We start from the raw sequence: 18,623 nt of genomic DNA, 5'->3' as shown, positions 1-18,623 counted from the left end.
CTGATTAAAGACAGGAGGGGAAGCAACATTATTAATTTGCATATTATGATTAAGGTAAATATGAAGGGCAAGAGGGTGAACGAATATCTTAAGGTAAATTATACAATCACTTACATCACAGTAGTATAGATTACGTACTACATACCTTGAGAAAAAAAATGTGTGCTGCACCTGTTTATATTAATTGGTTACATCACACTGCTGTTCTCGCTCCTATATAAAGTGACAATGCAGCTCCATCCACACAGTAAACGTTTTTATCCAGTTGACTCCAGCTGCGTTTCAAATTTTCAAACATGGATACACTCCGGGTTCTTGGTCTGCTGCTGGTACGTTTGTCAGCTTCTGAATTCTTCTTTATTTGGTTTTGTTATTATATTCCAGTGTACATCACATAGTAATATGTAATGCTATTGTGGACAATGTAATCGATAAAAGGTTTATTTATAAATGTGCATTACTCTTACAAAGGTGTGTCAACTTGCTCTCGCCATCGAGTCGGCACCGTATACCGTCGTTAACTCGGCTGAGGTGCGTAAGCCACTTGTAGTTTTTTGTTGGAAATTGTGGTCTCATATTATTTCTTAAGGTAAATTTAGCTAATTAAAAAGTAACACCAGCACTGTGTCTAGTTGATGGCATTGATTATTTGGCTTCAGGCGTACGAGGAGCGTGTGTATCCCGCGCAAAAATGGATCACCACATCCGTTCTCTCTATCTCCCACGACGAGGCCACCGGCATCACCTTCTACAGGCTCTTTGACTACATTGACGGCCAGAATGAAGAAGGTAAGTTGTGCTTAACAGGTGACTGTCACGGTCAATAAATCTCATTCTAACGTGCTAAATATTTACCATGTGTTTCAGTGTAGAGTCATCCCTTTGTTATCCTGTCACAGGCATGAAGATCGACATGACAGCCCCCGTGACGACGCTGGTCATCCCCGGAGAAGGACCCAACTGCGAGAACAACTTTACCGAAAGCTTCTACATTCCTTCAGTCCACCAAGCCAATCCACCAAAACCCACCAACCCTGATGTGTACATCGAAGAGCGTCCGGAATTGCACGTCTTCTCCAGGTAAGTTACCTACAAATACAATATACAATATACAACGTCCAATATGTGTAATATTCTCCAATGTGTAATATAAAATTTGCCAATCATTGTAATGAGAGGCTGACAATACTGGAAGACTGTACAATATTGGTTTGTTGCTTCATATCCTAGTCAGCAAATACAGCTATATATGTGTTGCAGGAGGTTCCACGGGTTCGCCAACGACGAGGACTGGATCGTCAACGCCGCGCAGCTTCACGACGACCTGGTGGCAGCCGGCGAGGAGGGCGTCGACTTCCAGACCTACTACACTGTTGGCTACGACTCTCCCTTCGTTATCGTCGACCGCGACAACGAAGTTTGGTTCATGAAGAAGTGAGGGGACTCATCACCAGGAACGCTATGATATTATCATTTTTGTGTGTGCTCGTATCTGTAAAGTAGTTTTGTAATAAATTTATTACTGTTACACCATCGTGTTTACTGACTTCTACACTAATGATTAATGAAGGACTAACTACAATGCAATGTAATGTAAATGAGGACACTTTACTTAGCATGGACTCTAAGGACGATGATGACTGTGCCTGAATGATATTAAAACAGCGAAATTATCGTACACAGTAAACACCAATCAACTGAGTAGTACGTGAAAGTAGGTCCCTATGAGCTACACCTGCAATTAAAATAATTGCATATTGCTAACTATTTATATCTCCATATTTCACTTTATTGACTACATCGTAGTTCTGTAGTATCTGGAGAAATGTTTCGGTAATATGTTAATTCCTCTTCAACTCTGTATTATGGAGTTTACGTGCTTGTTAAGCCCTGTGGGATTCATCAGTTAATGAATTCCTCATTAAATTGCGTCAGTTATGCTGATTAATGTCAATTTACTTTTCGACACACCTCTCTTCAGTAACACGCATTACATTTCAGATATTACAAATATGTCTCCGTGTGCGAGTAACAGTATGTGTGTGTGTGCATAAGCATGTTTGAGTGTAATTGTAAGTGTGAGTGTGAGTGTTTTTATGTATGTGTGTGTGTGTGTGTGTGTGTGTGTGTGTGTGTGTGTGTGTGTGTGTGTGTGTGTGTGCAGGTACGTAAGAATATATGCGCCTGATTTTAGACACCCTTACCAAATATTTTTCTTTGAATTACGCATTCTTGAACTATGTAAAGCTATCATATTAGATCAGCCACGTAATTGTCAATAACAATATATACATCGATATATCTATATATGTGGGTGTTTATATATATGATATAGAGAGAGAATACACATATACGCACACACACACACATACATCTCTCTTTCTCTATATATATATATTTAGTTATTAATATTTATATAATCGTTATGTAATTGTATCAGAAGCCATTACCCTAGATCAATTCAACAACAGAGAGATAAAAAATACGAACTGCAGGATTTTACCACAATGATAAGAGATAAGCGTAGCTACATACAGGAATGCAATCATATATTTGCATAAATGGTTACATATACTAAATACGTATAATTTCTGATAACATTATACACTGAACTACTGATCACAATAAAGGCCTATGTCCTAAATATATTAATTTGCAATTCATGTAACCATTTATTTTCTGGAATGCACCATGTCTAAACTTAAAAAAAAAAAAAAAAAAAAAAAAAAATACTGTTCAGTACAACGGCTACAGTCAGGGAAATAAATGTAATAACCTTTACAAGACTTGATATTTTGGAAAATGCTTTTTTAAATTGCAGTACAGCTTAACTCATGGAATAGTTCATACACCTTTAAATGATAGCATGGAAATTATTGAAAAATTCTAGAAAATTTACGTAATCCATGCCATCCTTGAAAAATAAAACAAATAAAAATGGAAAGTGTAAATATATATATATCTGTCCATAAGTCATCGGAAATTTTATGCTCTAACCTGCTAAATATCTTGTCTCATGAGAATATATAAGAAAGGAATCCAGTGTTCAAAAAAAAAAAAAAAAAAAAAAAAAATACAGGGAGATTATCGCTTAATTAACAAACGTGAATTCAGATATTTGCGGATTTTTTTTTTTTTTTTTTTTTTTTGCTATATAAAGTAACCCTTTTGTTGTGGAATATTGTGTGATACATTTCATTAGGCAAGGGTGCTGAAAGCCTAATGAAATGTGATAATTATGTCTGCATATAGGTATTCTGTGGATATTTACAACCGTGAAGTAACCTTTTACTTGTCTGTTGTGAAACAAATTACTAAATGAGGTACGCTAACCTTTCTTTTCTTTTCAGGGATAATAATAAAAAAAAAAATACAGTGAGTGTATCTTTATGTTTGTATATACGTATTAATACTAATGAATAATAAATAAGTTGACACACGAGAAAAAGAGGATCAATTCTTCATGAACCAGACTTCGTTGTTGCGACCGATGATAACGTAGGGGGAGTCGTAACCAACAGTGTAGTAGGTCTGGAAGTCGACGCCCTCCTCGCCGGCTGCCACCAGGTCGTCGTGAAGCTGCGCGGCGTTGACGATCCAGTCCTCGTCGTTGGCGAACCCGTGGAACCTCCTACAAAAAAAATGCATTTTCATTATGTCAGGGTTTGGATCACAGATCAAGTTTTCACTGAGTAAAGGAACATGCCTTCGTATGAACTACGTTAAGGAAAAGGAACATTGTGAGGCCCAAGTTACCTGGAGAAGACGTGCAATTCCGGTCGGTCTTCGATGTACACGTCAGGGTTGGTGGGCGTGGGCGGGTTGTCTTGGTGGGCGGCGGGGACGTAGAAGCTCATGGTGAAGTTGTTCTCGCAGTTGGGTCCTTCTCCGGGGATGACCAGCGTGGTCACGGGGGCTGTCATGTCAATCTTCATGGCTGTCCAAAAGCGGATAGAACGGTTTTTGAATTTGGGGATGTCATTCTCACCCTGCCTCTCTCTATCCTTCTTTCTCTTGTTCTTTCTTTGTAGTTTGCACAGCTACTTTGCAGTCACCTTCATTTATATATTTAGCTCTATGCGTATTTATTTGTTTAATTTTTCACATAAAGCAAATATGCATATGTGTGGTTTTGTGTGAATACATATATATATATATATATGTGTGTGTGTGTGGAAAAGTGCATGCATGTTACAGAAATAAAATTAATACGACAAAACCATATAATCCAAATAGTCACACTTGCATCATAATGTTACCTGCATCATTCTGTCCGTCGATGTAGTTGAACAATATGCGGAACATGACGTCACTGGTGGCTTCGTGGTGAGAGATGGAGAGATGGGATGTGGTGACCCACTTCTGCGCCGGGTACACGCGCTCCTCGTACGTCTGCAATCAGACCCTTGGCTTTAGTTATAACACATCATTTTTCATGTGAGAAAGACTCCAACAGAAGAAAAAGCTCTATGAAGCAGACAATTCTAACATCAATAAATTTATCGGTAAATTAAGTCATTAGGATTCGAAGAAACTACTTACCTCAGCAGAGTTAATCAGGTTATAAGGAGCCGATTCGATGGCCAGGGCGAGCTGGCACACCTGAGGACCAAGAGAACAGATTTCACTTTTTTATACAAAATCCAGTCGGAGCATACCATTGTAAATCTCATTTAATTGCACTATGCAACCATATGGATACCAGTATCAGTCTAAGCGGAATATCAATGCAATTGACATTTTTCATGAAACAAAACAAATGAGTAACAATAACATGAGCTCACCTGAGCCAAGAGCGCAAGAGCGGCGAAGGTCCTCATGGTTGGCGAGTGAGTTGAGAAGGAAGTGGCGGTCGTTTATCTGGTCTGCCTTATATAGGCCAGACTCTGATGTAAGGCGATAAGGGAAGCAAACGAGAAGATTGCAGGTTTCCCACGCTGTTTTATAAGCGGTAAAATACATCGCATTTACTTATATGAAGACATAAATGATACTTTTCTATAATACATACATACTGTATAATTTCGCACATATATATGTATATATATGATTACTTTATTCGTACATATATATGCGCACACACACATATATATGAACCCGAATATATAAACACACACACACACACAGGCATATATATGTATATATGTATATATACATATGTATATATATATATCCATATTTGTAGGAATAACATGATATGTATATACATATATATATATATATTGTTACGTAGCTTTCGTTCATTAACAATAACACCGGTTGCTGCAGAACAGGGCGCATAACAGAACCCAATTTAAGTTAATGTAATTTGGTGTCAAGCGTCATACAATTTTTCAAATATCCTTTTGTTTCTTTTAATTATATGCCCACAGTCCACTCGACGTGCATGGGTTATGCTTGTTATGTCTTAGCTCTGTTATTCATTAAGATTATCAAATCATTAATTCATATGATAGCTCCTCTGTTCTAGCCTTGTTATATTTGCTAATTAGCAATAACTCATCAATATGCTCAGCTTGTATATTATCCGCGTTATAATTTATATTATAGATTTACTTCCTTTTATCTTTCCTTTCTATAGTACTGTCGATTTTAGAGTAATGTAATGTAAGTATGGAAAGGTAGGCAGTGTAAAGCCAATTTATAATTAATTTGTTTTTACACCAATCACCGGATTACACAAATGTACGAAAATCACCTCATCCGCAAAGATATATTCACACAACACCTCATATTCATATTGAAATAAACCTATACTACAATACTCCTAGGGTAACGAATAAGGTCAACTTACAAACATAAGAGGTAAATTATCGTAACCGCAACCCGGCTCCGCCAACCACCGACCAGCCATAGACACCTCCTTCCACAAGTCCGTCCGAGGTCGTTCTCCTCCTCCCTCGTCCTTACTCCCCATACAACCCATTCTGAGTCGACCAGACCGAGACCCGAACCCGAACCAATCCCGGTGTCTCGTCCGCGTATTCCTAGTCCCGTTAGTCCGTCGCAGTCGGAGTAAACCGATGTCAGGTCATGCAGAGGTCATGCAATTAGTTGACGGACATACGCAGGTCGATGGGTAGCCATGTAATAATATATATATATATGTGTGTGTGTATACTTGTATATATATACACGAATATGTATATATATAGAAATGTATATGTATATATAAATATATTTTATATGTATATATGCATTACATGTAAATGTATGTGTATGTAGAATATGTCATACGTATATATGAAATTTATATATACATATATACAAATATATGTGTGTGTGGGTGTATGCAAATATATATATATATATATATATATATATATATATATATGTGTGTGTGTGTATATACATATACCTATGTATTTTTATATATATATATATATATTTATGTATATACATATACCTATGTATTTTTATATATGCATATATATACTTATATATACAAATATATACATATACATATGTCTATGCATATATATACGCATACATATATGCGCATATATGTACATATATACTTATGTATATTCACACACCAATCTATTTATCTATCTGTCGCTATATATATTTATATATATTTATATATTTATATATATAATCGTTATATAAGTGCTTTAGCTAACATTTAAAGTTATTAACCTAGGTCAGTCCAACAACAGAGATAAGAAATACGAACTGTAGGATTTTACCACAAAGATAAGAGATAAGCGTAGCTATAAACAGAAGTGTAATGATAAGCTAGCATAAATGGTTATATACACGAAATATGTATAATTTCTGATAACATTATACATTAAACTACTGATCACAATAAAGGCTCGTGTCCGAATTCTATTAAATTGCAATTCACTTAGACATTTATTTTCGAAAATGCATAAGGTCTACACTTTAAATAATGCAGTTAAGGATACAACGAATAAAGACATTGCAATCTTTAAAAAATAGGTTCTTCATAACATGGTTCTTAATAGCCATGTGTTGGTGTGTGTGTGTGGGGGGGGGGGGTGTACCCAGGGACTTTTTAAAAGTATTTCATGGCACCCTTAAAGAACAAAAAAAAAAAAAAAAAAAAAAAAAAATGTAGTAAAGAACATATCTCCATAATTCATCGCAGAGTTCGACCTTCGAGGACTAACTCTCTTGAATTTGCGAGAATATATTGAAAAGTAATCCAGGTTGAAAATACACGGAGATTATTGCTGGCTTACCAAACGTTTATTCCGATATTTGTTTCAAAAATGTAAAAAAACAAAAAAAATGTTGCGTGATCTGACTCACATGATACATTTCATTCAAGGGTGCTTTTAGGGAGAAATATGTACGGTTATGAATATATCTGATTAACTGCATATAAGTGTTTTAACAGTGAACATTTCAGTCATTACAAGCCTGAAGTAATCTTCTATTTCAATGCTTGTCTGTTTGATGAACAGTCAAAAGTAAATAGTCTAATAAGCAGTGTATAGGATGCAAAATTACTTTTTTTTTCTAGATCTCATAAGGGGTCAAGATGGTAGACCAAATTTTACTCCGTATTGCCTTGTTGACAAGACAAAGCATAAGTAGAACGATTTATAAATTTATATTTTTCTGAACATATTTGCATATGAATTGGATACGGTATGCATTATTAGTCTCATTCTTATTCATAGGGATAAACAAGGAAACCGTTGCTAAATTAGTGTATATTTGTTTGCGTATATCTAATAATACCAATAAATAATAAATAAGTTGACACTAGAGAAACAGAGAATCAATTCATGCCATTCTTCATGAACCAGACTTCGTTGTTGCGACCGACGATAACGAAGGGAGAGTCGTAGCCAACAGTGTAGTAGGTCTGGAAGTCGACGCCCTCCTCGCCGGCTGCCACCAGGTCGTCGTGAAGCTGCGCGGCGTTGACGATCCAGTCCTCGTCGTTGGCGAACCCGTGGAACCTCCTAAAAAAAAAAAAAAAATACATTTTCATTATGTCAGGGTTTGGATCACAGATTAAGTTTTCACTGAGTAAAGGAACATGCCTTCGTATGAACTACGTTAAGAAAAAGGAACATTGTGAGGCCCAAGTTACCTGGAGAAGACGTGCAGTTCCGGTCGGTCTTCGATGTACACGTCAGGGTTGGTGGGCGTGGGCGGGTTGTCCTGGTGGGCGGCGGGGACGTAGAAGCTCATGGTGAAGTTGTTCTCGCAGTTGGGTCCTTCTCCGGGGATGACCAGCGTGGTCACGGGGGCTGTCATGTCAATCTTCATGGCTGTCCAAAAGCGGATAGAACGATTTTTGAATTTGGGGATGTCATTCTCACCCTGCCTCTCTCTATCCTTATTTATCTTGTTCTTTCTTTGTAGTTTGCTCAGCTACTTTGCAATCACCTTCATTTATATATTTAGCTCTATGCGTATTTATTTGTTTAATTTTTCACATAAAGCAAATATGAATATGTGGGGTTTTGTGTGAATACATATATATATATATGTGTGTGTGTGTGTGTGGAAAAGTGCATGCGTGTTACAGAAATAAAATTAATACGACAAAACTATATAATCCAAATAGTCACACTTGCATCATTATGTTACCTGCATCATTCTGTCCGTCGATGTAGTTGAACAATATGCGGAACATGACGTCACTGGTGGCTTCGTGGTGAGAGATGGAGAGATGGGATGTGGTGACCCACTTCTGCGCCGGGTACACGCGCTCCTCGTACGTCTGCAATCAGACCCTTGGCTTTAGTTATAACACATCATTTTTTCATGTGAGAAAGGCTATAACAGGAAAAAAGCTCCATGAAGCAGACAATTCATACATCAAGAAATTTATCGGTAAATTAAGTCATTAGGATTCGAAGAAACTAACCTCAGCAGAGTTTATCAGGTTATAAGGAGCCGATTCGATGGCCAGGGCGAGCTGGCACACCTGAGGACCAAGAAAACAGATTTCACTTTTTTATACAAAGTCCGATCGGAGCATACCATTGTAAATCTCATTTAATTGCACTATGCAACCATATGAATACCAGTATCAGTCTAAGCGGAATATCAATGCAATTGACATTTTTCATGAAAGAAAACCAGCGAGTAACGATGGCATGAGCTCACCTGAGCCAAGAACGCAAGAGCGGCGAAGGTCCTCATGGTTGGCGAGTGAGTTGAGAATGAAGTGGCGGTCGTGTATCTGGTCTGCCTTATATAGGCCAGACTCTGATGTAAGGCGATAAGGGAAGCAGACGAGAAGATTGCAGGTTTCCCACGCTGTTTTATAAGCAGTAAAATACATCGCATTTACTTATATGAAGACATAAATGATACTTTTCTATAATACATACATACTGTATAATTTCGCACATACATACGTATATCCATATTTATATATTTATATATATATTTCTTTATATATATATTTATATTTGTATATATGTATATATATATGATTACTTTATTCGTACATATATATGCGTACACACACATATATATGTACCAGAATATATAAACACACACACGCATATATATGTATATATACACATATATATTCACATTTGTAGGAATAACATGATATGTATATATACACATATATATTGTTACGTAGCTTTCGTTCATTAAGAATAACACTGGTTGCTACAGAACAGGGCGCATAACAGAACCTAATTTAAGTTAATGTAATTTGGTGTCAAGCGTCATACAATTTTTCAAATATCCTTTTGTTTCTTCTAATTATATGCCCACAGTCCACTCGACGTGCATGGGTTATGCTTGTTATGTCTTAGCTCTGTTATTCATTAAGATTATCAAATCATTAATTCATATGCTAGCTCCTCTGTTCTAGCCTTGTTTATATTTGCTAATTAACAATCACTCATCAATATGCTCAATCTAATATTTCTATTATAGATTGATTACTTCCTTTTAGCTTTCCTTTTTATAGAGCTGTCGATTTTAGAGTAATGTAATGTAAATATGCAAAGGTAGGCAGTGTAAAGCCAATTTAATTCGTATTTACACCAATCACCGGATAACAAAAATGTACGAAAATTCCCTCATCCGCAAAAATATATTAACACAACACATCATATTCAAATTGAAAGAAACCTATACTGCAATACAAGATAACGAATAAGGTCAACTTACAAACATAAAAGGTAAATCATCGTAACCACAACCCGGCTCCTCCGACCACCGACCAGCCATAGTCACCTCCTTCCACAAGTCCGTCCGAGGTCGTTCTCCTCCTCCCTCGCCCCTACTCCCCATACAACCCATTCGGAGTCGACCAGACCGAGACCCGAACCCGAACAAATCGCCATGTCTCGTCCGCGTATTACGAGTCCCGTTAGTCCGTCGCAGTCGGAGTGAAGCGGTGTCAGGTCATGCAGAGGTCATGCAATTAGTTGACGGACATACGCAGGTCGATGGTTGATGGTTACCCATGTAATAATATATATATGTATGTGTGTGTATACTTGTATATATATAGAGAGAGATGTAAGTGTGTGTATATAAATATATTTTACATATATATATATATATATATATATATATATATATATATATATATATGTATATATGCATTACATGTAAATGTATGTGTATGTAAAATATGTCATACGTATATATGAAATTTATATATACATATATACATATATATATATGTGTGTGTGGGTGTATACATATATATATATATATATATATATTTATGTATATGCATATACCTATATATTTTTATATATACATATATATGTGTGTGTGGGTGTGTACATATATATATATATATATATATATATATATATATTTATGTATATGCATATACCTATATATTTTTATATATTCATATATATACTTATTTATACAAATATATACATATAAATATGTATATGCATATATATATATATATACATATATATACGCATACATATATGCGCATATATATATATATATTTACTTATGTATACTCACACTCCTATCTATTTATCTATCTGTATCTATATATTTATATATATTTATATATCTATATATATTTATATATTTATATATATTTATATATTTATATATTTATATATATTTATATATTCATATATATTTATATATTTATATATATTTATATATTTATATATATTTATATATTTATATATTTATACATATTTATATATTTATACATATTTATATATTTATACATATTTATATATTTATACATATTTATATATTTATACATATTTATATATTTATACATATTTATATATTTATACATATTTATATATTTATACATATTTATATATTTATACATATTTATATATTTATACATATTTATATATTTATACATATTTATATATTTATACATATTTATATATTTATACATATTTATATATTTATACATATTTATATATTTATACATATTTATATATTTATACATATTTATATATTTATACATATTTATATATTTATACATATTTATATATTTATATATATTTATATATTTATATATATTTATATATTTATATATATTTATATATTTATATATATTTATATATTTATATATATAATCGTTATGTAAGTGCTTTAGCTAACATTTAAAGTTATTAACCTAGGTCAGTCCAACAACAGATATAAGAAATACGAACTGTAGGATTTTACCACAAAGATAAGAGATAAGTGTAGCTATAAACAGAAATGTAATGATAAGCTAGCATAAATGGTTATATACACGAAATATATATAATTTCTGATAACATTATACATTAAACTACTGATCACAATAAAGGCTTGTGTCCGAATTCTATTAAATTACAACTCATTTACACATTTATTTTCGAAAATGCATAAGGTCTACACTTAAAAGAATGCAGTTAAGGATACAACGAATAAAGGCATTGCAATAGTGCATCAACTTGATATTTCGGAAATAATTTTTTTTAATTACAATACAGTTTGATGCAATAGTTCATAAACCTTTAAAAGATAGGTTCTTGATAACATATTTATTGATAGCCAGGTGTTGGTGTCGGGGTAGGGGGTGTAACCAGGGACTTTTTAAATGTATTTCATGTCACCTTTAAAGAATAAATGAGGAAAAAAAAAATTGTGGTATAGCACATACCTCCACAATTCATCGGAGAGTTCGACCTTCGAGTACAATCTCTCTTGAATTTGCGAGAATATATTGAATAGTAATAGTATATATATATTTGCATACACCCACACACACATATATTTGTATATATGTATATATAAAATTCATATATACGTAAGACATATTCTACATACACATGCATTATTAGTCTCATTCTTATTCATAGGGATAAGCAAAGAAACCGTTACTAAATTAGTGTATATTTGTTTGCATATATCTAATAATACCAATAAATAATAAATAAGTTGACACTAGAGAAACAGAGAATCAATTCATGACATTCTTCATGAACCAGACTTCGTTGTTACGACCGACGATAACGAAGGGAGAGTCGTAGCCAACAGTGTAGTAGGTCTGGAAGTCGACGCCCTCCTCGCCGGCTGCCACCAGGTCGTCGTGAAGCTGCGCGGCGTTGACGATCCAGTCCTCGTCGTTGGCGAACCCGTGGAACCTCCTACAAAAAAATAAATTTTCGTTATGTCAGGGTTTGGATCAGAGATCAAGTTTTCACTGAGTAAAGGAACATACCTTCGTATGAACTACGTTAAGGAAAAGGAACATTGTGAGGCTCAAGTTACCTGGAGAAGACGTGCAGTTCCGGTCGGTCTTCGATGTACACGTCAGGGATGGTGGGCGTGGGCGGGTTGTCTTGGTGGGCGGCTGGGACGTAGAAGCTCATGGTGAAGTTGTTCTCGCAGTTGGGTCCTTCTCCGGGGATGACCAGCGTGGTCACGGGTGCTGTCATGTCGATCTTCATGGCTGTCCAAAAGCGGATAGAACGATTTTTGAATATGGGGATGTCATTCTCACCCTGCCTCTCTCTATCCTTCTTTTTGTTGCTCTTTCTTGCTAGTTTGCATAGCTACTTTGCATTCACCTTCATTTATGTAGTTATCTCTGTATGTGTATTTGTTTCAGTTTTTTACACTCATTGTAAATGTATACATACATATAAATATGTTTATATACGTGTGTGTGCCGGTTCTAGAAATAACCATATAATTCATCTATTCGGAATTGCAACATTATGTTACCTGCATCATTCTGTCCGTCGATGTAGTTGAACAACTTGCCGAACATGATGTCATTGGTGGCTTCGTGGTGAGAGATGGAGAGATGGGATGTGGTGACCCACTTCTGCGCCGGATACACGCGCTCCTCGTACGTCTGCAACCAGACTCATGGCTTTTATTACTTGTTATACAAATTGTTTTTAAAACGAACGAAATCCCAATATAAAAAACAAAGAAAGATACGAAGCAAGCAATTCCGTTGATAGATTATTTAGTAGTTAAAACATTAAAACTCGAAGGAACTACTTACCTCAGCGGAGTTAACCAGGTCATAAGGAGCCGTTTCGATGGCCAGGGCGAGCTGGCACACCTGAGGACCAAGAGAACAGATTTCACTTTTTTAAAATCTCATTTAATTGGACTATGCAGCCATATGAATTGAATTAACAGTATCAGTCTAAGCGGAATATCAATGCAATTGACATTCTTCATTAAAGAAAACAAATGAGTAACAATAACATGAGCTCACCTGAGCCAAGAGCGCAAGAGCGGCGAAGGTCCTCATGGTTGGCGAGTGAGTTGAGAAGGAAGTGGCGGTCGTGTATTTGGCCTGCCTTATATAGGCCAGCCTCTGATGTAAGGCGATAAGGGAAGCAGACGAGAAGATTGCAGATTTCCCACGCTGTTTTATAAGCGGTAAAACACATCGCATTCCCTCATGTGAAGACATGAGTGACAATTTTCTATAATACATACACACAGTATAATTTCGCACATACGTATATCCATATTTATATATTTATCTATTTCTTTATATATCTATATTTATATTTATTTGTATGTATATATATATGATTACTTTATACGTACATATTTATGCGTACACACATATATATGTGCCCGAATATATAAACATACACACGCATAGATATGTATATATGTATATATACGTATATATATATTCATATTTGTAGGAATAACATGATATGTATATACATGTATATATTGTTACGTAGCTTTCGTTCATTAACAATAACACCGGTTGCTGCAGAACAGGGCGCATAACAGAACCCAATTTCAGTTAATGTAATTTGGTGTCAAGCGTCATACAATTTTTCAAATATCCTTTTGTTTCTTTTAATTATATGCCCACAGTCCACTCGATGTGCATGGGTTATGCTTGTTATGTCTTAGCTCTGCTATTCATTAAGATTATCAAATCATTAATTCATATGCTAGCTCCTCTGTTGCCTTGTTTATATTTGCTCATTAACAATCACTCATCAATATGCTCAATCTATAATTTGTATTATAGATTTATTACTTCCTTTTAGCTTTCCTTTTTATAGTACTGTCGATTTTAGAATTATGTAATGTAAGTATGCAAAGGTAGGCAGTGTAAAGCCAATTTATAATTCGTTTGTATTTACACCAATCACCGGATACCAAAAATGTGCGAAAATCACCTCATCCACAAAAAATATAATCACACAACACATCATATTGAAATAAACCTATACTGCAATACAGGATAACGAATAAGGTCAACTTACATAAAAGGTAAATTATCGTAACCACAACCCGGCTCCGCCAACCACCGACCAGCCATAGTCGCCTCCTTCCACAAGTCCGTCCGAGGTCGTTCTCCTCTCTCGTCCTTACTCCCCATACAACTCATTCAGAGTCGACCAGACCGAGACCCGAACCCGAACAAATCGCCATGTCTCGTCCGCGTATTCCGAGTCCTGTTAGTCCGTCGCAGTCAGAGTAAAGCGGTGTCAGGTCATGCAGAGGTCATGCAATTAGTTGACGGTCATACGCAGGTCGATGGTCGATATCTAGAAATGTATGTATATATATAGAAATGTATATATATATAAATATATGTTACATGTATATGTATGTATATATGCATTACATATAAATGTATGTATATGTAAAATATGTCATACGTATATATGTATGTATATATGCATTACATATAAATGTATGTATATGTAAAATATGTCATACGTATATATGTATGTATATATGCATTACATATAAATGTATGTATATGTAATGTATGTGCTGGATATGTAAAATATGTCATACGTATATATGAAATTAATATATATATATACATATATACATACATGTGTGTGGGTGGGTGTATGCATATAGATATATTTATGAATATGCATATACCTACATATTTTTTTATATATGCATATATATATACTTATATATACAAATATATACATATACATATGTATATGCATATATATATACATATATATGCATATATATACATATATATGCATATATATATATGCATGTATATACATATATATGCGCATATATATACATATATACATATATATATTCACACATCTATCTATTTATCTGTCTGTCTGTATATAAATTATATATATATTTTTATAAATTTATATATATAATCGTTATGTAAGTGCTTTAGCTAACATTTAAAGTTATTAACCTAGGTCAGTCCAACAACAGAGATAAGAAATACGAACTGAAGGATTTTACCACAGAGATAAGAGATAAGTGTAGCTATATACAGAAATGTAATCATAAGCTTGCATAAATGGTTAAATACAAGAAATATACATAATTTTGATAACATTATACATCAAACTATTGATCACAATAAAGGCTTGTGTCCGAATTCTATTAAATTGCAATTCACTTAGACATTTATTTTCGAAAATGCATAAGGTCTACACTTAAAAGAATGCAGTGAAGGATACAACGAATAACAGCATTGCAATAGTATTTAAACTTTACAAGACTTGATATTTCGGAAATAGTTTTTTAATTGCGATACGGTTTAACCCATGCAATAGTTCATAAACATTTAAAAGATAAGTTCTTGATAGCCAGGTGTTGGCGTGTGTATGTATGTGTGTGTGTGGGGGGGGGGGTGTACCCAGGGACTTTTCAAAAGTATTTCATGGCACCCTTAAAGAATAAAATACAATGAAAAAAAAAAAATAGTAAAGAACATATCTCCATAATTCATCGCAGAGTTCGACCTTCGAGGACTAACTCTCTTGAATTTGCGAGAATATATTAAAAAGTAATCCAGGTTGAAAATACACGGAGATTATTGCTGGCTTACCAAACGTTTATTCCGATATTTGTTTCAAAAATGTAAAAAAAAGAATAAAAAAAAGGTCAGATTCTCTTTATGCTACAAGCAGAATATTGCGTGATCTGACTCACAGGACACATTTCATTCAAGGGTGCTTTTAGGGAGAAATATGCATGGTTATGTATATGTCTGATTAACTGTATATAAGTGTTTTAACAGTGAACATTTCAGTCATTACAAACCTGAAGTAATTTTCTATTTCAATACTTGTTTGTTCGATGAACAGTCAAAAGTAAATAGTCTAACAAGCAGTGTATAGGATGCAAAATTACTGTAACTATTTTTTTTCTTTTTTTCTGGATCTCATAAGGGGTAGAGATGGTAGACCAAATTTTACTCCGTATTGCCTTGTTGACAAGACAAAGCATAAGTAGAACGATTTTTAAATTTATATTTTTCTGAACATATTTACATATGAATTGGATACGATATGCATTATTAGTCTCATTCTCATTCATAGGGATAAACAAGGAAACTGTTGCTAAATTAGTGTATATTTATTTGCATATATCTAATAATACCAATAAATAATAAATAAGTTGACACTAGAGAAACAGAGAATCAATTCATGCCATTCTTCATGAACCAAACTTCATTGTTACGACCGATTATAACGAAGGGAGAGTCGTAGCCAACAGTGTAGTAGGTCTGGAAGTCGACGCCCTCCTCGCCGGCTGCCACCAGGTCGTCGTGAAGCTGCGCGGCGTTGACGATCCAGTCCTCGTCGTTGGCGAACCCGTGGAACCTCCTACAAAACCATGCATTTTCATTATGTCAGGGTTTGGATCACAGATCAAGTTTTCATTGAGCAAAGGAAAATGCCTTCGTATGAACTACGTTAAGGAAAAGGAACATGTAGCCCATTTACCTGGAGAAGACGTGCAGTTCCGGTCGGTCTTCGATGTACACGTCAGGGTTGGTGGGCGTGGGCGGGTTGTCTTGGTGGGCGGCGGGGACGTAGAAGCTCATGGTGAAGTTGTTCTCGCAGTTGGGTCCTTCTCCGGGGATGACCAGCGTGGTCACGGGGGCTGTCATGTCAATCTTCATAGCTGTCCAAAAGCGGATAGATGTCTTTTTAAATTTCGGAATGTCATTCTCACCCTGCCTCTCTCTATCCTTCTTTCTGTTGCTCTTTCTTGCTAGTTTGCACAGCTGCTTCGCATTCACCTTCATTTATGTAATTAATTTTACACTCATAGTAAATGTATACATATATATACATGTCTGTACATATATATATATATATATATATATATATATATATATATATACATGTTTATATACGTGTGTGCCGGTTCTAGAAATAATCATATAATTCAACTATTCGCATTTGCAACGTTATGTTACCTGCATCATTCTGTCCGTCGATGTAGTTGAACAACTTGCCGAACATGACGTCACTGGTGGCTTCGTGGTGAGAGATGGAGAGATGGGATGTGGTGACCCACTTCTGCGCCGGGTACACGCGCTCCTCGTACGTCTGCAATCAGACTCATGGCTTTTATTACTTGTTATACAAATTGTTTTTAATGGGAACGAAATCCCAATACAAAAAAAGAAAAGAAAAATACGAAGCAAGCAATTCCGTTATTAGATTATTTAGTAGTTAAAAAAATAAGACTCGAAGGAACTACTTACCTCAGCAGAGTTAACCAGGTCATAAGGAGCCGTTTCGATGGCCAGGGCGAGCTGGCACACCTGAGGACCAAGAGAACAGATTTTACTTTTTTATACAAAGTCCGGTCGGAGCATACCATTGTAAATTTCATTTAATTGCACTATGTAGCCATATGCTGGCATGAGCTCACCTGAGCCAAGAGCGCAAGAGCGGCGAAGGACCTCATGGTTGGCGAGTGAGTTGAGAAGGAAGTGGCGGTCGTGTATCTGGTCTGCCTTATATAGGCCAGACTCTGATGTAAGGCGATAAGGGAAGCAGACGAGAAGATTGCAGGTTTCCCACGCTGTTTTATAAGTTGTAAAACCCACACCCTTTATACTTTGTACATAGACACATTATATATATAAATAATATATATACACAATATGTATATATATAAACATTATATAAGTATATATATGTATATGTATGTATGTGTATGTATATATAAATATATAATTATATATGTATATATAATAAATATACATATAAGATATATGTATATATATCATATATATGTGTATATATCATATATATATACATATATGTACATATGTGATATATTTATGAAAAAATATGTGTATATATGATATATGTTTGTATGTATATATAATATATATATACACATATTTATGTATATACATGTATGTGGGTAGTATTCCCTGAAACATACACACACAT

At 34.8% G+C, this 18,623-nt stretch overlaps 5 protein-coding genes across 6 annotated transcripts; 1 reads left to right on the top strand and 4 right to left on the bottom strand.

Annotated features, from left to right (window-relative positions):
• Positions 1-253: 253 nt before the first annotated feature.
• Positions 254-1,528, top strand: LOC125046582 (heme-binding protein 2-like). Its single transcript, XM_047644380.1, has 5 exons — positions 254-329; positions 472-531; positions 660-789; positions 900-1,080; positions 1,261-1,528. The coding sequence occupies exons 1-5, from the start codon at positions 297-299 to the stop codon at positions 1,436-1,438; spliced, it is 582 nt and encodes a 193-aa protein (XP_047500336.1). The 5' UTR covers positions 254-296; the 3' UTR covers positions 1,439-1,528.
• A 1,843-nt stretch (positions 1,529-3,371) lies between these two features.
• On the bottom strand, positions 3,372-4,834 carry LOC125046574 (heme-binding protein 2-like). Its single transcript, XM_047644368.1, has 5 exons — positions 4,785-4,834; positions 4,543-4,602; positions 4,260-4,392; positions 3,757-3,937; positions 3,372-3,631 (listed from the first exon to the last, which is right to left on the bottom strand). The coding sequence occupies exons 1-5, from the start codon at positions 4,818-4,820 to the stop codon at positions 3,454-3,456; spliced, it is 588 nt and encodes a 195-aa protein (XP_047500324.1). The 5' UTR covers positions 4,821-4,834; the 3' UTR covers positions 3,372-3,453.
• Positions 4,835-7,670: 2,836 nt separating this feature from the next.
• Positions 7,671-9,143, bottom strand: LOC125046530 (heme-binding protein 2-like). The gene is made up of 5 exons (XM_047644318.1): positions 9,097-9,143; positions 8,855-8,914; positions 8,575-8,707; positions 8,072-8,252; positions 7,671-7,940 (listed from the first exon to the last, which is right to left on the bottom strand). The coding sequence occupies exons 1-5, from the start codon at positions 9,130-9,132 to the stop codon at positions 7,754-7,756; spliced, it is 597 nt and encodes a 198-aa protein (XP_047500274.1). The 5' UTR covers positions 9,133-9,143; the 3' UTR covers positions 7,671-7,753.
• Positions 9,144-12,306: 3,163 nt separating this feature from the next.
• Positions 12,307-13,710, bottom strand: LOC125046540 (heme-binding protein 2-like). 2 transcript variants are annotated; one of them, XM_047644329.1, is made up of 5 exons: positions 13,661-13,710; positions 13,442-13,501; positions 13,153-13,285; positions 12,697-12,877; positions 12,307-12,572 (listed from the first exon to the last, which is right to left on the bottom strand). In XM_047644329.1, exons 1-5 carry the CDS (start codon positions 13,694-13,696, stop codon positions 12,386-12,388), a joined length of 597 nt encoding a protein of 198 aa, XP_047500285.1. In that variant the 5' UTR covers positions 13,697-13,710; the 3' UTR covers positions 12,307-12,385. The 2 variants fall into 2 exon arrangements, with proteins under 2 accessions (XP_047500285.1, XP_047500292.1); XM_047644336.1 differs by having other exon boundaries at positions 13,442-13,492; positions 13,661-13,706.
• Positions 13,711-16,767: 3,057 nt separating this feature from the next.
• LOC125046556 (heme-binding protein 2-like) lies at positions 16,768-18,136 on the bottom strand. Its single transcript, XM_047644344.1, has 5 exons — positions 18,094-18,136; positions 17,924-17,983; positions 17,633-17,765; positions 17,154-17,334; positions 16,768-17,033 (listed from the first exon to the last, which is right to left on the bottom strand). Exons 1-5 carry the CDS (start codon positions 18,127-18,129, stop codon positions 16,847-16,849), a joined length of 597 nt encoding a protein of 198 aa, XP_047500300.1. The 5' UTR covers positions 18,130-18,136; the 3' UTR covers positions 16,768-16,846.
• Between the last annotated feature and the right edge of the window lie 487 nt (positions 18,137-18,623).

This window comes from Penaeus chinensis, chromosome 4, assembly GCF_019202785.1.
Source record: "Penaeus chinensis breed Huanghai No. 1 chromosome 4, ASM1920278v2, whole genome shotgun sequence".
Taxonomy (NCBI): Eukaryota; Metazoa; Arthropoda; class Malacostraca; order Decapoda; family Penaeidae; genus Penaeus; species Penaeus chinensis.
Note: the sequence above shows the minus strand (reverse complement) of the source record. Positions and strands in the feature narration are given on the sequence as shown.